The following is a 22,607-nucleotide window of genomic DNA, read 5'->3' on the forward strand; positions in this document are numbered from 1 at the left end:
ATGTAATGTCCCCACAAGTGATGAAAACCTTACTTTGTACTCTACAGGGTGGATTAGTAGTACAGTACTGCATTATATGAGAATATCATATCTTTCTTAATGTAAAAAGTAACTGTAAGTGTAAAATAAATGTAGTGATGTAGAAAGTACAATATTTCCCTCTGAAATGTAGTGCAATACAGGTATGAAGTAGGCTTGAACAGAAATACTCAACACACATTTGTACAGCATTTGACTAAATGTACTTAGTTACATTCCACCACAGCTTTTACTTGAATTTGTACAATAGTATGTTCTTAAAATCCAGCTCATTGTGAGTCTTTATAATGACAAAATCTCTGATTGACTCCTTAAGTTGAACGACAACATTACAGTTCTATGACATGTCAAATGAATGGTCAGATAGGAGGGAGTGCTTCCACTGTGACACACAGGTACAACAGCTCAGACTGAATGTTGATATTACACACTGGCACTAAACAATTCAACTTTACATATCAAAAAGGGTTTTCAAGTCTCATCTGATCACAGCAATGAGTTCAGAGCTGTAATGATATTTGTAGCATTAACATTTTGTGTATTTTTGTAGCTTCTGTATCGACCCTTTGAAGCAGGTCCGACACATCCATGTATAACTTCAGCGTTGGAGGGGAGAAGCACACCCTGTATGTTGGCATTCATGAAAATTATTATTTCAGTTCGAATAATAATAACTAACAATTTATTGATCACTCTATTTTCAAAAAGAAAAATGTTACACTTCATAACCTAATGAAGCCGACTCAAAACACGAGGTGGCAGAGCTCCTCAAAGGGCCAAAGTTAGTACACTGTGGGGCCTTTCAAACAAAAAAAAAGATTTCAGCCTAATTTGCTTCTTATTGTTTAGTATTTTCTTCTTACTAAATAAATTATTTTATATTTTTTATTAGCCTATTTGAGTGTGAACAGACTCCTAAAACAGAAAACTCCACCCTCCACCAAGGAGGCAGTCAATGCTCGACGCAAAACCCACAGTTCAACCACCAGTGAATGAGTCCTTATCTCAACAGAAACTCCTCTTCAGGATCCCAGGAAGCAAACAAATTACTCAGTGTGAGACTCAATGCAACAGTTGGCCAACAGCAATAAATCCAAGTGCACTTCCTCAGGCTCAATGACAGTTGCAGTTGGCTTTGAGGAGTCCTGATATATAGCACTGATAAAAAGCTTTTTTCAAATGATAAGTTTTGTCATTTAAAAGATGTCGCTGATTCTGCAAGCCTCGGATCCTTATGCTGCATTGATAATCAGATGTGTGTATGTTGTGTTTTATACTGTAAAAAAGCACTCTGAAAATAAATGAACATTCCTCCATCACAGTTCATGCTCTACAACAGTGTGTGCTCACAGTTATTATTCCCTGCCATGACCAAGAAAATCAATAAACACTGGTTTGAAAATGAAGTGGTTCCCAGTTGAGAATGTGTGTTTGTGTGTGTGTCTGCGGTGTGTAGGAGTGTGTGTGAGTGAGTGAGATAGTGATAGATCATGTTTCTCATGGTGTCATTCAGCAGCCATATTCCATTAATCTCCCATACACTCATATAGCCTCTGATAGCACTATCATTCATACACACAAACACATGATCTCACATTGTGTGTGTGTGTGTGTGTGTGTGTGTGTGTGTGTGTGTGTGTGTGTGTGTGTGTGTGTGTGTGTGTGTGTGTGTGTGTGTGTGTGTGTGTGTGTGTGTGTGTGTGTGTGTGTGTGTGTGTGTCTGACATGCTGACGTGAGGTCACCTGTCTCTCTCAGTCAAGCCAGCACACTTTGTGGTGAGGCTGACAGTGATTTTTGCCGTCTTATCATCAACAGCTCTGTAAAAAACATGAAGTGCGCAGACAGTTCCTCTTTTTTTGTCAGTTCCACTTTGTTTCAGTGACCTTAACTTACATCACCAAGTCAGTCTGATGATTTTACGACTCCGCTTGAATCAATTCAGCATCTACCGTTCTCCTGTAATTTCCACTTGTGGTCACAATTGTCTCACTTCAAGGTTTGATTTAGCAGAATTGGACAGAAGTAGGACAGGAGTTCAGAGAAACTGCGTAACAAAGTCACATCATTGAGCTGCCGTTAGCTAAAATACTCTTGGTAATTTCTTGTGGTTACTGAGTCAGCAAACAGTTTGCCTGCTTTACTGACGTATCCAGCAGACAGAGCAACAGGAGTGTCTGAAACACTAAAACATCTGTTTTTCTGCAGCTTTGTTACATGTTCGATTTTGGTTAAACCAGATTGGCCGATGGTTGGTCTGTCAGTTCATCGTTGAACTGGTATTTCCAGCAACACTTCCACATTTCTTTCAATGTTAACTTCAAAATTGTGCCTGATGGAGCTTTAGTTTAATGTTTAACTGTGATATTCATCCAGCCTCTGACCTCTGACCTCCCTGCAGAGTCCAACTCCAAAGAGAATGACTATATGAGCAAATGAAGCAAATAAATATTAACAATTAGCCTCTCCTTAATTGGCTCTTGACAGCCAGCTTGTTTTTGTGGTTTTACAGAAGTCATGTTCATGTGTTGGTGTGAGTTTTTGTCCTTTTCTGCCTCATTCACTCAATTCTTTGCGCTTTATATGCAGGAATGACGGGTGGAAAGTGTTTTAGTACAGTTCTGTTTGCCTGGATGTTTATTTGTGTGAGTGAATGACTTTCTTAGTCACCAATTTAGAGAAATTGCCAATCTGACTGTAATTCAAGTTTTGATTTTTCATATTTCCTGAAGTCAAATTGTTGTGGACTGACTTCAGACACTCAGACGTGAGCAAACCAGTTTGCAAAAGGCACAGAAGAAAATCGACACAAACAAAACTGAGCTTCAGTAATACAGCGTTCAAAGTCTGACATATTGGAGAAAGTGATTATTTTGTTTTTACCTCGCCATAAGTGGTCCTCTGAACGATAACTGATATAAATCTCATTGATTTCTTTCCACTCCCGCCATTGCTGTGTCTCTCTGTAGATATGTATCGTCTGGAGTTGGCTGGTGGTCTGGGGGTAATATTGTTGCTGCTGGGAGTCCTGACGGCACTTTACAAATGTTACAACCTGGAGATCCTGCTCTGCTACAGGAGACACTTTGGGAGTGATGAAACTGAAGACGGTAAGCCTGTGTGTGTGCTTGCTTTTACTTCAGGCCAATCACGCCACAGCAGTGTTCAGATAGAGAGCTTGAATCAACATACATATCGCACAAGAAAGAGCGGAGAACTTCAAACATGGCAGACGGCAGCACTCACACTCAGTAACCTGCACCTGGCCTGTACTCACGGTATGTTCTGTCTCGCCGTCTCTCTCTTCACAGATAATAAGGAGTATGACGCCTATCTGTCCTATACCAAAGTGGACCTGGACTCTTTGGGCAGGTCAGTTACCTCTGGACACATGCAGCATATGTTATTCATTTTTAAGGAAGACAGAGAATTGAGTTCTGGTTTCTACATTTCCTTACTTCTCTGTTGAATCACACACAAAAACATCAAATCATTTGCAAAATAACCACGCCCCCCAGCAGGTAATCAATTCATTGTAAACTGCTGTGGGATGCTGGAGAGGTGCGTTGGATTTGTGCACCTGAATAGCTGCAACATATTGAAACAGTGTGGAGCAATGATACAAATTTCAATCTTTTCATCTCACTCGGGAATACAAAGTGAATAAACATATTTCCCCAATAAAGGCAAGGCAAGGCAAATTTATTTGTATAGCACAATTCATACACTAGGCAATTCAAAGTGCTTTACAGAAGCATAAAAGTCATACATTTTGATTAGAAGAGAACAAAAAAATAAAAATAAAATACAATTAAAGGAAAATTAAAAACAGACACCAATAAAAGACAATAATAATTTAGCATTTAAAATGATTAAAACCATTGAGCAAATACATTTACTTTAAGTAAAAGCTGTAGCAAATAATAATGTTTTCAACCCTGATTTAAATGAGCTGACACTTGGTGCAGACCTCAGGTGTGCAGGGAGAATGCTAAGCTAAAGCTAAGCTAAGCTAAGCATAGTAACTACAACTCATTGCCTGTTGTAGTTGCTTTACAGTGAAGCCATGCTTACTGTGAGATGGCCACCGTAACAAAAATAGTGCATCACATCAAGCTTAATGAAGTGATATTACACAATTTCTGGGTTTTGAAGTTCATTTTCATCTGGTAACCCTTTAAAATGAATTTGCAGCCTCCACCAGGTGCTCGTGTCACTGATGGTTTTGCATTTGATTTTGAATGTGGAGCCATAAATGTTATCCCCTTCCCCAGCAGGACGAGCAGCGATGAGGAAACATTTGCTTTGGAGATCCTGCCCGATGTTTTAGAGAAACACTATGGATACAAGCTGTTTATACCAGACCGAGATCTGATACCCAGCAGTAGTAAGTATCTATCTATCTATCTATCTATCTATCTATCTATCTATCTATCTATCTATCTATCTATCTATCTATCTATCTATCTATCTACTTTACCTTACCCCTCCCCCAACACACACACACACACACACACACACACACACACGCCCTGTCTCTCACTCTAGGTCACTATTGGCCCCAATACTCAGAATTCATCACACTGTCAGAATAAATAAGAATGTATGCGGATCTTCATCATAACACACTTACAGACACACATCAGTGTACAATATCAGCTGAACACCCCATGTACACAAGAACCACACAAACACACACACACACACACACCCACACACACACACACACACACAGTTTCTCATCCATTCATGTTCTCACATTGTACCACAGACACAGTCTGTTCCTTCCTCGGGCAAGCTCATCCCTAGATCTCACTTTCACACCAACAAATGCTCACACATACTATACAGGATGCATATAGATCACGCACACACACCCACACACACCCACACACACACACACACACACACACACACACACACACAGACCCCATTTGTCATTATTTCTGGGGTTGTGTGTCACTCTCTGTCCAACAGGAAGGGGAAATATGACTGTTATTGCTGTTATCTGTCAATGCTCTGACCTAACACACATGCCCGCACACCTGCACGCAATTGCATCACTGACACACACAAGGGGGGGGGACTTAACTCACACATCATCAATCTGTCTGTCTACCTCCCTTAATTTTACCGATATACTAAAATAAACATATTGAGGATAGTTTTCACTGGACAGTGGCAGCATTGTCTTCTGTGAAACTGTTGCCCACAGATGTTCACAATCAAAATGTAAAAACTCTCCAACAATCCAGATGCTTTTGCCAGGCACTGTGGCTGTGCATGCAGAATATGAAGGAAGAAGGTAGATGTGATATAATATACAGATTTGTCAGTATTCTCAGTACACACACACACACACACACACACACACACACACACATACACATCCATCATTGTTAAGGTCATATCTGGCCTTGCTAGGATGGTGAATGAAGCATTGAGACTGAAATGTTGTGAGGTCCATCTGTTTCACTGATTTTCACATAAACACACATTTAAAATTTTTCCAAATGTGCGTGCGCATTCTTACGGTGTACAGTGAAGCAGCTGTCAGTCAAACTGATAGAAGCGTTGTGTGTGATGCTGCAGTCTTGTGTACCAAATTAAAAGAAAAGAAATAAAAAACGGCTGAGGATGAGCAAGAACATTAAGTTAGTATTAAGTTAGTTATTGTACAAGGAGCGGGCTCGGCTCTGTTGGCTGCATCAAACAGGCTACTTTAACGTTCAATCTGGTACCAGTAATGATCAGCACATTCCTGCAGTTAGGACCAGGGATAATTTTATGACAGCACAGCAGCTACTCACTAGCTGATGAAGCACTTCCACTATTTCTCACCAACATTTGTGTTTTTCCACTCGGTCATGGTACTCCCTCATGGAAATGTCAAATAGATAAAGAGCAAGATATTTCCTTCAGGAGGTGAAACAGAGCCAACGGAAGATTAAATATTTAATTCACCATCACCACAACTCCAAAAGAATGCTGACATTGCTTAGCTGCTCTCTAACACTTCATAAGATGACAATATGTCAGTGCTGTTTGTTCCACTGCCCCCCAAGTGGCCAAAAAGTCAGTTGATGCCGTTTTAAAGTCAGACAAATCAGTCTGTTTCTTTGGTATTTTGTGACTGTTTATTAGACAACATGACTATGCGCTTCAGGGGACTGAATATGTAATATATCCTCACATTGCTTTAAAAAGAATGTAAAACACATCTCAGGCACCAGCTAATTCAACTGAAGTACCAAACTAATGCATGAAATAAAATATTGATCCATTATCCCCTGTGTACGAGCATTTTGTACCAAAATCATGTTTCTTTTGCCCAAAAAAAACTTCCTAAAAAAAAGAATGTAGTTGCTAAAATAACTGCAATCTGGCTAGGAAGTAACAAACGGATGTGTGTTCTGTGCATGGTTTAACATTTTCTCCTAAAATGCTTGTGTATTTAAATATGGCTCATAATGAATTTCCATGCTCTACATAGTCTGCCAGACTCAAGACAAACACACCCAACGCCGCCCTCTGGAAACAGCAGAGAAAGTCATATTTCCTCCCAAAATTAGGCTTCCTCTCTGTGCCCTGAAAACATCCAAAAAACAAATGGCCACCGTGCATAACTACACACACAACTCTGTCTAAGCTGCATACGAACCAAAGGGTACGCAGTGTGAAAAACACACTGAACGAGTGAATCAGAGACAAAGAGAGGTGCCTTTTCAGTGCTTACCAAAGCCACTGACAGAGCAACACAGCGATGCGACCTAAAATACACCATTCAATTATCCACTCCATTAGCCCTCCGAAATTAACAAGAGAGCGAGAAATAAACAACGGGGACAGAAAGAGGTGGGGACGGGGTCATTGGTTTGTGTTATTTCATTAATTGATTTACATAATCCTCAAAAGGAGAGAGCGGGAAGAGGAAGTGAAGGGCAGCAGAGAAAAGAGGAGGTTAAATGTGAGGAAGAGGGAGTGAAAGATAAGAGACAGATGGAAAATTAAACCTGACAAAGAAAGAAAGAAAGAAAGGGAGTGAATTTTGGGATGTTCTGTATTATTTGTGCCCCTCAAATTGAGCGTGAAATTGCAATGTGTTGCTGGAGAGTCTCTGTCATTAATTTAGTTAGCAAGTGAGGAGATGGTGGAGGAGAGAGACAAAGAGACAGAGACTGTTCACAGAACATTTCATACATTTTCAGTAACTACAAATTTTAGAAATAATGAGCAATTTCAGTGACGCACGTTCAAAAAAAAAAAAAAAAACAGAATGTCACAAATTGGTAACAGGAGAATTTGGGAAGATGTGTTTCCACTGGGGTCTGTGTGAAGCAACAACACCACAGTGAGGATGAAAAATAAGCTTTTGAAACAGTGTTTGGACTCTGCTGTGTATTGACTCATATATTGACACATACAATAGCTCTGCCTCAGATGTAAGTCAAGATAAGATAAACCTTATTGATCCTACATTGGGGAAATTTTGCAGACAGCAGGAATAAAAAGGAGACACAGAAAAAGAACAAAGAGACAAAGAGAAAGGATACACAATAAAATTATCTACATGTACACTATATACAAAAGAGTATTAAAATAATACTCCCTTGAGAAGGATACTGTTGCACTTATATGTAATATAAGATAGATGCACAGATGCAATGGACTCACTTTTCACATCTCACCTCATATATCACATATCACCTCCCCAAGTTCACACTTTCCTCCCCAAGTTATAAGTTAAAGCTGGTGGTGTAGCAGCACAACTCTGATCTCCATTTAAGAGCTGACTTCACTGATCGGTGTCAGGGCCAAAACTCCTGCACAAGCATTTCTGTCACTCTACTATATTCTCCTGTCACTCATTCCAGTCATCTCTGAACAAAATGAGTTGAAGGATGCCACAAGCAAAAAGAAGGCAAATACTATGAAGGGAGGTTTCCCTGCTTACTAATGTCAGTTATTTCTGCTTCTTCCTTTTGAAGCTTTTGTTTCATTTCTTGCAGTCCGTAATGACTAAAAGACTTTCTAAATCTTAGATTTGATCGTTATTTTTGAGAAAAAAAATGCATGACTCATGCACAGTTCACCATTCTGACAGAGACAATAGATTTTGTTGCTTTCAGTCCAAGTCAGGTGAAGAAAATGATTCCACTTTCTTTCATACTGTATCATATCTGAGGTGATTAGCCTAGCGTAGCATGCAGTTCCAATCTGCATGCTACGCTAGGCTACACAGGAAAAAGTTTCCTCGGCTCTCAGCAAAATTCCAAAATACACCTACAAGCACCTCTAATACTTCCTAATTATTATGAACCCCCATATTTCCCAAAGCGTTGAGCTATTTCTCTAAAAAGCCACCCAGCAAAGCTGCTCAAACATTAGGCCTACGAATTGATTCCAGATGTGTTCATTTCTTTGACAGATTTAAGTGCATTGACTGTATCACAGAGGTTTTTTTGGACAAAACAGATGTTTAAGGAATAGTTCAACATTTTGAGACATGCTATGTACTTCTTTGCTTTTTCACAAAGTGAGAGGAGGACACAGAGCGGAGCGAAGTGGAGATGTATTTGGCAAGCTTAGCAACAAAAAAAAAATGGAATTCACCTAGCAACAACGCTAAAGCTGCCTTATTTACACACAGCACCAAACTTTGTACCGTCACTGCGATGACACTTCAGTAAGCTGTACAGTCCACTGCACCCAGCTGTTGTTTGCTGGGAAATGGTTACAGCATGTAACTCTCTGTTTTACCACATTATTATTTATGCACAGGTTAAACCAATGAGACATGACTTGATGAGCTTTAGTGCTTATTTGTTCTGTACAGACAAAGCCCAACTGGTTTTTCCCTCTTAGCTTTTTTTGCTTTTATGCTAAGCTAGGTAACCACATTCTGACTTCAGCTCCATGCTTCGTGCACAAACATGAGGCTGATGTCATTCATCATGTTAGTGTGTTTGTATGTTCATTTCTACTTGAAATAATAATGACAAACTGGAGAAGACAGCATCACTGACAAAAACTGGTACACATTCACTGTCCGCAGATTCTGGATTGAACTGTTTCTGTTGTGTTATATAATAAATTGCAAGACGCCAACCATATTTTGATCTTCATTTCATTCTAAACGACACCCCTCTCTAACTCTCTTTCTCTTTTTAGCTTTCACTTTGTCTCCATGTCTGTCTCTCCCAGCCTACATTGAGGACTTGGCTCGTAGCGTGGATCAGAGCAGGCGTCTGATCATCATTTTGACTCCGGAGTTTGTCGCCAAAAGAGGATGGAGCATCTTCCAGATAGAGACACGTCTCCACTCCATGCTGGTTACTGGGGAGATCAAGGTATGATGTTGGGAGTACAAAGGAAATACAACAATCTGGCTCGATTACTTTATTATATGCTGAAAGAGGGTGTGAAGTACTTCTTGTATTTCTCCCTTTTCAAACACCTCTGCCTGTTTGCATTCTGTGTATCCAGGTGATCATGATAGAGTGTGCAGATCTGAAGAATGTCATCAACTACCAAGAGGTGGAAGCACTTAAACATACAATCAAGGTACACAGAGAGACGGATGAGTAGAGGAGGGAGGGGAAGAAGGGTGTGATCTGAACAGTGTCATTAGACCGCAGGAGACTAAATCAATAGGATAATTTTTTAAATCTTTCTTCTCCGCAGGTTTTATCAATCATCAAGTGGAGGGGTCCTAAGAGCAATGAGCTGTCATCTAAGTTTTGGAAACAGGTGGTATACGAGATGCCTGCTAAACGCAGAGAGACACTGTCCAGACGCCAGGTATGAATAACAGTCCAAAATTAGCTTTTCTATATTATATTGCAGTTTTTTACAATCACGTACAAACGGAGACTGTTTGTAAGAACAAAACTACAAAACTTTACATTAACGACCAAAAGAAGTTCTACAGTAGGAACGTGCAGTTTAAATCTTCTGGCATTAAGTAGTTTTAAAAATAGATGAATTTGCCCATCTAAAAAAATATGTACCGAAACTCTTCCTTCTACTCGTAAATTATACATATCATATATGGCTACAGGTGTAGAGGCAAAAAAACACTATTTCCTTTGCATGTCCAGGAGCCTCGAAAAAAATGCAGTGGAAATTTAGTCTGCATGTTTACGTATGCTCCCCTGGGGTACACATATTCACAACAACCAGATGGCCTTGATAAATACAGGTAATGTATGAAAATTGAAATCACAATGGGGAAAAATGTGACATGTTTGCCATGTGTTAACACCTCAGGTGGTGTGTGCCCTGATTAGCAAGAGATGTTGTCATGCTGCTTGGTACTGAAGAATAATTATGGAGAAACAAATACAGAGTGAACTATATAAGTGCAACGGATGGGAAAATATCATCTGAATGTCCCTTGGTGTCTTTACAATTAATGTTGTAGAATTTGGATTATAATGAGAGTATTATCAAGTGCCACTTTTTAGGGGTTATTATTTTGCTTATTGTGTGAAGTTGTGATTTTTCTTCTTGTGTGATTATACTACAGTGAAAGAATTCCAACTGCTCCTATAGTTTTATTCATTGGTCCAGCTGAGAGCAGTTATATTCAAAGCCAAAAAAACACCACATATAGAACAACCCCAAATTTCAGGCCTTTGTGAGTTTAAATGGATCGACATCAACATCTGATGGTCTGCAGTTATTCATGCTTGGAAAGGCTGATATAACACAATGAAACAAAGAATAGGTAAAATGACTCTTCAGTTTATGGGCCAAGAAACACACCTACTAACTTCTTGAAAGCCAAAGTCCAACCTTTTATGGACTGCCTTAATCTATGTGACTATATACTATACTTTTCCTTCTAGAAATACATTCTTTTTTTTAGAATAAAATGTTGGGCACTGTAGTTTTCATCAGATGGTACTCATAAATAGCATGCCTTTGTTGGGGACTATTTTGAGGTGCGGATTAATATACATTTGGTGATCTCATGAGTATTTACAGCAGGTGTATATGTATGATTTTCTGAAGGAATGTGTCACCCTGCATAATAGTGTGGCCCACTAATACGTTTCTCATGGCTTTTGAACAATAAGGAGCTCTATGGCACAAAACTTTAAGATATACAGTATGGCCACATTTCCACTAGCGCGGCTCGACTCGACTCTACTCTACCCGGTTGTTTTGTGTTTCCATTAGGGATAGTACCCGATACTATTTTTAGTACCTGCTCTGGTGAGGTTCCAAGCGAGTAGAAGCAGTATTATATGTGTGACGTCAACAGCCTGTCGGCCACTGATTGGCCGGAGAGTGTCGTCACTGGTCTGCGACATCCAACACCGGAAAAACAATCCCGCCCCCTCCATTGTAACGCCGGGTTTGTTCTGCCTTGCAGCCCGAAGTCTTCTCTGGGTTTCTTCTCTTGCTTTGTGTTTGACAAAAAGCCACAAACCGAGCAGCAAATACAACATCGCCTCGATGTCCTCCATTGTTTGTCGGCTCTGTTTGCATCATGTACAAATTGTCATGGCAGTTTCACGCAGCCGTGGTATGACGACTCCACCTAGGTTGAGAAGGTACTATGAAGTACTCAATTGTAATGGAAACTCAACCTAGAACCGAGTCGAGTAGAGCTGGAACTGTGTAATGGAAATGCACCATATGACGCTGGCCACAAGGACAATAGGATAGTAAGAAAATAAGAAACATAGACCATCATTTGTCTTATCTTTTAATATATGTATTCTGATGCTTTTCCTATCATGGTGGTAATTGCTACAATATGATAAAATCTTGACAAATCAAACATTCGTATAAAGCTGCATAGTGAAAGCTATATAATTGTGCTTCTGTGGGGACAGGTGATGGACTCCGGTGAACAGGGCCTCTTTGGTGACTTACAGACCACTGTCTCCACCATTGCCATGACAACCACTTCCGCTTCACTGGCACCCCCTAATGAGAGTCGGCATGGGCATCATCAGGTCAGCTATTTCACGTGTTTTACTTCAAACTGATGGCTTGGTATTTCTGAAACCAGAGGTTGGGTAGTTAGGACTCAGATTTTATCAGTCAAGCTTTCACAATACTATTCAAGCATATAAAATTTGACCAGCTTATATCATTTTCTGTAATATTGTAAGTAACCCATTTTGAAGGTGTAGAACATGAACATTTTGTTTAAAGATATGTGTGCATCAGGGTTTTTTTAACCAAAATCATATCAGTTCCTAACTGAACCTGTAACAGGTTGATTTCGAACTCAATTGCAGTACCACCAGTCAATGGAAGTCGGTATCTCTGACTTTGATGTGACATGACAGAGACGGATAAGCCGTAGTACAGATCAAAGTCCCGTTCAGAACTATTGTCTCTCAAAGTACAAAATGCAGCAAGAATGATGTGCTATTCAGAACTACTGAGAGTCTCTGGATATGTTTGGCGAACCAAACATTCTACAGTCACAAGAAGGCAGAGATCCATGAAGTGTAGGGCAAAACGCTTAGATACGGAAGGCAGAGGTATGGAGAACAGAAGATCAGGCAAAGTCAAAGGCAGGCAGATCCTGTAACGAGAGATCAGTCCAATAATGAATGCTGGAGAGTCTTGCATAATTCAAAGAACATTCATCCCCCTCCCGGGTCCGAACCAGGTGGTAGGTGTTGCGGAGGCCTAGCTTCATGAAGATGGTGGCCCCCTGAAGAAGCTCCAAGGCAGAAAAGATGTGGGGTAGTGGGGAGCAGTTCTTGATCATGATGTCATTGAGAGCCCTGTAGTCAATACAGTGTACCATCCTTCTTACCCACGAAGAAAGAAAGTCTGTTCCAGCAGATGAAGAGTGGAGGGGCTGATGCCACCCACCAGAGAGTCATTTATGTAGGTTTCCATGACTTCTCTGCTGACAGCAATTACAGGCGTCCCTTGGGTGGGGATCTGCCGGGCTGCAGGTCGATGTCGCAGTCATAAGGCAATGAGGAGGAAGGAGGCTTTGCCTTGCTGAAGACTCCCTGTAGCCATGGTAGCCATGGTGGAACTGCTGGCAGGTCAGGACCAAAGCTCGGAGAGGAGGAATGCTGCAGGTCTGTGGCTTCTGTATGGCAGACCTGGTGGCATGAAGCACTCCATCCCAGGATGGCCCCCATTGTCTAGTCAATGTGGGGGTTATGACGATGTAACAATGGGTACCCCAGGATGAGAGAGATGCATGTGGATGTGCTCATGGTGGTTGCCGGATAGCAGGACGTGAACAGGTGTGGTCTGGTGGGTTACAGCTCCAAGCAGGTCACTGCAGAAATATGTCTGGAGAGTGGAACCCATTCTGTCCCCAGCTGGCGAGCAAGCTCCTCATCCATGATGCTGGCATAGGAAAGTAGCCAGAGCGTGAGAGCCTTCTGGGAGGAGGAGCTTGGACTGGAACAGCATTCTTTGAGAAGAGGTCTGAATGAAGGTGTGGCTCACCAGGATTCCCTTGACTCTCTTGAAGAGATTTTGTGGCGAGGTGGAGTGTGCTGGGTCCATGACTGGCCAGAATGCACTGTAACGGGTTGATTTTGGACCCAATTGCAGTACCACCAGTACACGGAAGTTCCTTTCACTGACTTTGATCTCAGGCATGAGACGAATAAGCTAGAGTACGAATCAATGTCCCGTTCAGAACTATGGTCTGTCAAAGAACAAGATGTGGCAAGATTGTTTTTCTGTTCAAATCTATTGAGAGTCTTCTGGAAATATTTGGCAAGCTAAACATTCAACAGTCACAAGCAGACAAAGATCCAGGAAGTGCACTTAGTCAGACACAGAAGGCAGAGGTATTTACCGGACAACAGAAGATCAGGCAAAGTCAGGCAGGCAGGTCTGGTAATGAGAGATCAGTCCCATAATAAATGCTGGAGAGTCTTGCATAATGCAAAGAACAGTCTGGTACCAAGTGTGTGTGGGAGAGCAGCTTAAATACTGGACTGATTGGGAATGAATCTCAGGTGAGCGGGCAGGTGGACGTGCCTGGCTGGGGAGTGAGGATGGGAAAAGTACTGGCTTAGCAGGTGAACAGATGAAAGAAAATGGCAACAGGTTAGAGACTGAATACATTGTGACAGATCCAGAAAAATTGTGATGCTGTGTGGCTGCCACAAACTTGCCTGATGTCAGACAGAATTGTCAACACATTAAACGCTGCATCCTTCTTCAGTCTGACATTCCCTCCAGGGGGATTCTGTTTTCCCTAACCTTCACTAGAGACCAACGTTCCTGCCTGACTAATGTCAGTTTAAGTTGATACTGATGCGAGGCCATGATTATATGGTACTTACATTACTCCTCCTTTGTTCTGGCACAAAGATGAGTCTGTCTTTTCTCACTTCAGGTCCTATGATGAAAAAGAGGTGAAGTCCCACCTCAACTTGTGACACTTCACAGAGTTCATGTTTTTCCATTGCTTGTTTTCACATTCATCCTGGAAGTAACAGAATTCTGAAAATCTCTTCAGAATGTTGGCATTGAAAATGTTGGGTTTAATTGCCTCTTGGAATAATACGTTGTTTGTTTTCTCACCACAGGTTGCCTTGGCGACAGAGATCCCCGACTACAACCAAATGACCTTGCCACTGGGAGGCGGTCACACTGCTACAGCGGCCCAAATGAGGCATTTCTGCCGCAGCTATGAGTTCCAGCTTCCCACACAGCCTTCCTCCCTGTCGCCTCCCCTCCCACCTCCCTCCACCGTGCAGTTCTCCACTCTGGGCCCAGGAGGACGCCATGTCTATTGCAACATCCCTATGACACTGTTGAATGGACAGGTGGGAGAAAAGACTGGACCACTTTTGTTGTTTTGTTTTGTTGCAGTTCCTTGTTAGTTTCTAGCATCCAACATCTACACAGTGTATCCTTTTCTTGAATTTCCATGCTGTTGTTTATGTGCATGTTCTCAGAGTTTAAACACTTTAAAAATAAAACCCCTCTTTTCTCCCCAGGGGTTCAGAGCAGTTCACTGGGGAACAAGAGGTCTGTTTGGATAAAAGAAAATGTAGAAAGAGAATAGTATCTTCATATAAACCAACCTACAATAGTAATTCATTTTAAGACACTGGGAAATAGCTGTCATATGCAGTATAGCTGTCATATATGAGGCATGGTGCACTATTGGCATGCAGTAGTACTGTATATTCTATAGAATGCAGCGCCTGTTTCCTCTTTTGAATTTTAGATTTTTGCTAGGAGTTGTTGTGCGGGTGAGATTCCTGCTTATCATTGTTGTGTTTGTTTTTTTCCAGGTTCCTCAGAGCAGTACGCTTGGGAAGAAGCCAGAACTCCACCTGAACAGCACCTTCGTACCGCTCACCAGCAGAGAACTAAGCTCTGACATCTGGTAGAAGGACTGCTCAACTGGTACTGGATTACACACTGGTTTACAGACTGCTTTTACAATGGCTTTGGACATGCGGTACTGGTTGGTCGACTGGTTTTCATTGGGTTTTTTGACTGTGTACAGCCTCGATTTCCAGGAAGGACTGCCTGTAAACTAGTTTTGGGCCACTTTATCCCAAGCTGTGAGCAAAGGACAGCTTAAAGACTGTATAAGCCTGGGATTCACAATGGACTGGCATAATGGTTGCAGACTGCTTACAGAGAGACGGATTCAGATTGCAAAAACAGATTGCACTGGTTTTGGACCTACCAACTGGTTACAGACTGATACAAATTGTAAGATGTATAGCCACGACCATTGGGAGGGAGCCCTATTATACAACACAACTGGTCATACTCATTTGACTGGAGCAGAGAGTTTGTAGACAGGTATGGACATGTGGATGTAATGAACTGGAAAAGTCAATGTAAAGGTCCAGGATACTTGTGAGTAGGTGTCTACAGACAGGACTGGGTACTCCATTTGTCAAACAAGATACCAAGTTGGACCTTGGAGCACAAAAAAAGCAAGTGTCTCGTAATGGCAGTCTGCTCTCACACCAGCCGTGTACCCGGAAAACCAGTTGATTTGTCTGCTTCTTAACTGCACGGAAATATCAGTCTGACTGGAAAACAAAAGTAGCGTAATATCAGAATGCCAGTCGATCGAGTTCTCAGTATATTGATCTACCTGTTGACTTGGTGGCTTGTCAGTAAACGAGGCAGACGTCAAGCAATGAGTTTGGAATACCAGTCCACCTTAAAACAACAAGTCAACCTCTTGGAAAAACAATTCCTGGCTAGCTAGCTAGCTAGCTACCTGGTTTGGTTCTCAGAGGCTAAAATGGTTGACTTACAAGAAATGGATTACAGCAAGATGAGAAGTGATGCGTAAAGCAATTGCTAAACTCAAGTACTGAGAAAGCACAGTTAGCTGGTGTATATGGAAAAATAGCTAGTCGTAAGCTAGCTGACTAAAAGGCTAGTTACCTCTTGAGCTGGGAGGATACTAAAAGGCACCATGAGACTGAAAACCAGCCAGCTCTTCACCTTGTAACCCAGTAGTCAGCAACTAGTCAACTCATCAAGAGGTGAACTGGTCAAGAGGTTACCTACCAACTTTTACCATCAAGCTAAAAGCATAAAGGACTTGGCTTTTTCTATTTGCATGACCACCCATTTAGATAAAAAAAAGAATCAAATAAACATAGATAAATGAGTAAATGACACAATCATTTCTCGCAGCCTCCTTTAACATGGAGGAGAATAAACGTCTTATGTTTATACAGTATATTTGTTTTCTGTCCAGCCATGAAATAAAGATACAATCTGATAAAGGGAAAAAAGGAGGTGTCCCTCCAAAAACATTTGTATTATTTATTTTCCTTTGTTTTATTTAAGAGTTATATCCCTCTAGAGGGTTGATGAGAAATTTTGCCAGGCTTTGTTTTTAATGTTTGTTTGTTGCAATAATCTCTGTACAGCTTCCATAACTTATGCATAGACCTATACATGACAGTGATTTGTTTTCTACAATTTCTGTTAAACACCCTCATTAAGTGTGTGAAACCCAGAGCCCGTTTTTGCTTTCATTATGTCCCTCTTTTCATCAATGGATGGATGGATGGATGCATGGATGGACGGATGGATGGAATCGATGGATGGATGGATGCCGATGGCAGTACAACCCTGCTAACAGACTGATGTTTTGGGCCTTTCACTCTGGAATCGAAACCACTACCAGTCAGCCAAAGGGGGCTTCACTGCATACAAAGTTGGACTCCAAACCGAACCAGACCACATTCTTCTTTGTGAGCTTTAAGAAACCAAGATTATTACAATGATATTTAAGCAAAGTGAATAATGTTTTGAATTTACACAAAGGTACTGTCATTGTCTTATTAGAACCAATGAATTCTGGATATTTGAGGTTGTTTGATACAATAATTAATTATTTGCGTTGTTATATTCAATGGCAATATACATAGTATAGTGGTTGTCTTTTGATTTCTGCTGATTTCTTTGACTATTCTTTGGATATATTGGTTCAAATAATTTAATTGAGAGCAAATAAAAATCATATGAGTTGTTTTATACATTTTGGATGCCTGTCGTCTGACCCAACAGTTATTTCTTCTTTCCTCTGCCTCTTCACCACTGTCCCCTTGTCTGTTTCAATTTTGTTTTTAACTTCAACTCTCTGCAAGCTGTTTCCTTATCCTTTCTTTTAACTGTCATCTTACTTATGTGTCATGCTCCTCCCGCACTCCTCCTGTAACATTTATAACTGACTCCCAGCCCACTTCCTTTCTTCCCAGTCATTTGGATTTCCTAATAACTCTGAGCTGAACTGTAGTGAGGTACTGTGAATTGAGCAGGATTTGAGCTATGTTGAGCTGGGTATGTCAAAGGCTTCATTGAGCAGAAACAAATTCAAGAGGACATTTAAAATTTAGGGATTAACACAAAGAAAGAATCTTAGGGAAACCAAATCAGTGTTTATTAATCACTACACAGTATGTTGCCTAATAAGCAGAATGTGCTGAAAATACATCAGCAAACTGGAAAAGTAATGCTGTGTTAAAACAACACTTAATTGATATTTGAGCAATTATCTTAACTTGGTATAAAGACTAAAAGCAGAAACAGCTAACCCTGTTGTCTCCAAAGCTCAAAAATATATGTACCAAACTCACTAATTAATGCATTGTATCGCACCAGTTTAATTATTTCACAAACAGAAATTATTGTTTGTTGTTTTAGAGGGAGTTATATGTTCTGACCATTTCTCTTTCCCCCTGCTTCCAATCGTTAAGCCAGGGTTGCCTCCCAGCTGTAGCTCCCTACTTAACATACATGTGTGAGAGTGGTATCCATTTTCTCTACTAACTCTAAGGAAGAAAGTGAGCCCTCCAATTAGATTTATAACCAATTAAACAGACACACTGATTTAGTTACCTTCCACCATTTTTTGTAAAATCAAACAAGTTACAACAAATGTTGGAAGTTTAAAGCACTGGCCTTTATCACAGTACAAAGTGGAGTACCTCAAGGATATGTCCCCAGTCCTTTTATTTTCCTGCCTCTTGGTTTTTAAATCACTAATGCAATTCTTTCTTAATTCTGAAAATAATTCTGATGATAAACTGCTGTATTTTTGTGTTAGACATACCATATTTCCACAAATAGTGACCAGGGCCTTTCTTTACCTCAGCTGCGGGTGGTAAAAGGCCTTTTTTTGAAGCAGGCTTGTATTAGAGGCAGGCCTTTATTTCTATTTCCCCTTTGTTTGATAAGTATAATAGGTCATGTTTTAATACGAAGCAGTGTTTTGATCCACTCCTGTTAAAATTACTGCATGACTGCCTTAGGCTATAAATACAAACACAACACTTCCATCATCTATTTCACCATTTCAGTTAACAGAAACTCTTCAAGACATATATGACTGCACTGAATGAAATTGGACAATAGAACTTAGTCAGTCAGTAATCCAAAACAACAAGGTATTGAAAATAGCATGATTGTATTGTTAAATTTATTCAATCAAAGTGATGGAAATATACATTGTACTTAGTTGGCATTCATGTAATGCAACAGCCACTGGGACCTTATCAACTCTTGTTTATTACCCCAGCCTGTATTGTAGAGCGGGCCTTTTTTTGTCTGTGTCAACCATGCCCCTGGCCATTATTCGAGACCTAGCTTTTATTTGGCTACTGGTTTTTATTTGAGGAAACACAGTACTGACAAATACGGCCTTATATGGCTAATAATAATGCTATTATTTGTTTGGTAAGTAAGCATTCTCTGAAATTAAGTAATTAGTTTAAAGCTGTTCATGTTTGTTTGTTTATTTGTTTGTTGTTCTTGTTTTTTTCTTGAGATTGTAACTGTACTGATAAAAATGTTCAGAAAAACAATAATTTTGACTGTCACACCTTTAGGACGATGGTGTCATTTGCATTCAGCTCCTTTTAACTTTTGGAAATACTAGTTTAAATTTTTATTTCTGAACTTGTGTTTAACTGGAGATTATAATTATTATTATTAATGTACTTAGTAAGTCCATCCTTCCTAGGAATACACTTCAGTATATACACTTAGCATACCATACTTAGTACCATTTAGTAGTTTATCATTTCCCCAAGTGAACATCATAACTGTCACACAACTCCATGTAACTATTTAACTGCCCAGTGAATATATTTGAAACTTTAGAAGAACAATACATAGAAGCAAAATTTTAATTTCTGTGTTCTTTTTTTTTTAATTCTCATTACCTCATAAGAAATAGAGCTTTATTCTTTGCAGCAGTATTAGATTCATGGTTGTATGAAAACAAGTTTGGTGCGCTGGAATATTGTCAAGAGCATTCTTTTGTGTCTAGCCACAGTAAATGGCTTTAAGGATGGAAATATCTGAGTGATTCCACCACTTCCACTTCCAGAGGATTTACATGAAATTTTGGTGTCAGCATTGTTTACCTCAGTTTCCTTGTTCCTCCTTGTTTCCTTCCTTTCCTTGTTTCCTTGCACAGAACTCATCAAGATGGTGGAGTTCAAAAGTTCATGGTCTCACAGATGTGATACAGCGTTAGCTTGTAGTGTACCGTCTCATATGCAACAGTAAATTTAGATTGTGGTTGATCAGTTTCTGTTCTGCTTTAGTTTCAAAGCCGTAAGCAGTTTCAGTTAATATTCATAAATAATCCCTCAGGTTGGACTCTGCACACTCACTGGACAGAATAAACTAGACCAATGGTTGGCAATCTGGCTCTGCAAAATACACAGTGACCACACAAAATCAACAAAAGACAATACATACACACCACAAAGCATTATAAGAAGTGTGCTCACTCAGAGCATTGTACACTGAAAAGAACTGTACTTTGTGCTATATCTGCCTCATGTAATGTTTTACCACCAGAAAGGTAAATACTGAACAATCAGAGAAAATGTTGCACTCATAAAAATGATGATATAAAATGAAAAACCATGTGGCAAATTTTGTGAATAGGAGAAATGAGAAAGAAGGAGGAAATGGGGCAAGGAACTACAAATTGCATGGAAGGGTAGGGATTGCTGGTTCTGGGGCCTGTATGAGTTTGTGTCCAATATGTAAGGGTGGCCCATGCGTGGTGGCTGTATGCAGAGATGGGATTATAGGGAGACAAAACCAAGGGGCGTTTATCTGTTTTTTAAGATGTCCTTTTCTCCCTGTGAGTGTAGATGAACAAGATGGTATGAATGCCTGATTTGGTTCAAACTATGTGTTTTCAAATGGCCCTATTTCAGGTGCAATAAGAAATTGGCATTTTTATGTTTTTTGGTTATCCCTGCAGTATTTGCTGACTTGCTAAGGTTTGCTGAGAACCACAGTTGGCAGGCACTATCTCTTTTGTTGCATTTTATGTAAATGTTCTGCAGGTAATTAACCCTGTCTCAGAAAAATTATGTTTGTACACTTTTCAGTTGTTTAGCCAATTACTCTTTGTTCGGAAATGTAATTGCTCCCTGGATTATGTTAAGTGATTTTTTTTTTTTTTTTTTTTACACTGAGGGAAGCATATGACCTTGATGTTGGTGACAGAGGTTCACGGTGTGAGTCCTGGATGTGATTAGGTTTAGGCAACAAAAGCACTTTGGGTAAGTTCAGGAAAAGATTGTGGACTGCAGAAAACACATCTTGTTTCATAGATCAAGTCAATTTTATGTTTTTCCATTATTAAACCAATACTACCATCTTTCCCCAACCTTTACTGAGTTTGCAGCAATGCAAGCAGCTCTGAGGAAAAGTTTCAGTTTGGAATAAATACAAACTGATAAAATGACATGCTCACATGTTGGTGTTTAGTAGATATAATGTCAACATGTTCACAGTTTAGCCTGTTAGCATGCCAACATTTGTTTTTTTAGCACAAAGCACAATTAACAGGTCAGGCTGATGGGAATGTTTTTATTTTAGCAGGTATGTGGTCATAAACCAAAGTACTGGACACACTGAAGCTTTGACCTAATGAGGGCACTTTAGGAAGAATCAGGGGATCACTGAAGTTCATCATCTGGGGACCATCAATGTCTGTACAAAATTTAATCGCAATCCATCTAGTAGTTGTTAAGATATTTCAGTCTGGACCGACTGGCAGTCCGACATTGCCATCCTTAAAGCCGTGCTGCTACTGTGGCTAAATATGTTCATCATTGCTAAAATCAGATATTGTATTGCAAGAAAAACATTTTGCTCCTTGACAAACACCTTCATGAAGAACATTTTATAATTGTGTTAAATATAAAATTTTAAAATGTCTTAATAGGACTAAAATTGCATTTTAAACTATGTACTTCTCTTTGGAAAGCTTAGTGTACTGGGCCTGTTATCAAACTATGATGATGGAACTGACAATAAGGTGGAAATGATTCACATGACCCTGCTTCAAACAAACAATGAGCTCTCACCTAATGTATGGAGCACTTATGTCATATCAGCTATGTGTATTCTAAATTGTGAAATATTATAAGCAAGATGTTGACCAAGAAGAACAGGATGTTCACGATGACAAATACTCAGATAAAAAGTCCCTGATACACTGGAGATTGTGAGGATGTTGCAAAGAGGCTTTAGAAAGGCTGTGACTGCAACTCTCAAGGCAAATTTTATGTCGCTTTATGCCCAGTGAACCATTAATATATTACTCATAAACCACACAAAATGGAAGTTACTGGGAAACTTTACTAAAAAAGTATCAAACGTTAATCAAATACTTTGAGGAAAATCTAGGCTGACCACATTTTGCCTTATCAGTTGTAAGAGTTCAACTTTACCTTCAGCACTGCCTCTATGCCATATCGGCTACGTTCGAAACCAAAACAATGCAGCGTGCGTGACATTATCGCGCATGTGCAAGACTGGCGGAATCGATAAGCAGAATCGTTAACCAGGCAGGCAAACGATTCCAAGGAATTGAGCTACTGGGAGCCGGTTCTCAAAAAGAACCAGTTCTCGATTCCCATCCCTATCAGTAACACCATAATACTTCTTAGGAAATAGACACATATCACCCAGTTGCCACAGATGACATATTTGCATGATTTTTTTGTGCAGATAGAAAGTGGGAAAACACATTAATATGAAAATAACCTCCAATAAGCGGAAAATGTGGAACCCCACCACCAACATTCAA

General features: G+C 40.1%; 1 protein-coding gene across 2 annotated transcripts in view; it reads left to right on the forward strand.

The window, feature by feature from the left end:
• The window catches only part of il1rapl2 (interleukin 1 receptor accessory protein-like 2), a 390,657-nt gene extending 372,967 nt beyond the window's left edge, over positions 1 to 17,690 (forward strand). Inside the window, exons 10-18 of one of the 2 annotated variants that reach the window (XM_070962120.1) lie at positions 3,007 to 3,147; positions 3,349 to 3,409; positions 4,312 to 4,424; positions 9,242 to 9,387; positions 9,524 to 9,601; positions 9,722 to 9,838; positions 11,884 to 12,006; positions 14,578 to 14,817; positions 15,292 to 17,690. In XM_070962120.1, coding sequence (XP_070818221.1) covers positions 3,007 to 3,147; positions 3,349 to 3,409; positions 4,312 to 4,424; positions 9,242 to 9,387; positions 9,524 to 9,601; positions 9,722 to 9,838; positions 11,884 to 12,006; positions 14,578 to 14,817; positions 15,292 to 15,390 — 1,118 coding nt within the window. In that variant the 3' untranslated portion in view covers positions 15,391 to 17,690. The remainder of the gene's footprint in view (positions 1 to 3,006; positions 3,148 to 3,348; positions 3,410 to 4,311; positions 4,425 to 9,241; positions 9,388 to 9,523; positions 9,602 to 9,721; positions 9,839 to 11,883; positions 12,007 to 14,577; positions 14,818 to 15,291) is intronic. The other variant, XM_070962121.1, reaches the window with a different exon arrangement.
• The last annotated feature ends 4,917 nt before the right edge of the window (positions 17,691 to 22,607 follow it).

The sequence above is a fragment of the Chaetodon trifascialis genome, chromosome 5 (genome assembly GCF_039877785.1).
Source record: "Chaetodon trifascialis isolate fChaTrf1 chromosome 5, fChaTrf1.hap1, whole genome shotgun sequence".
NCBI lineage: Eukaryota > Metazoa > Chordata > Actinopteri > Chaetodontiformes > Chaetodontidae > Chaetodon > Chaetodon trifascialis.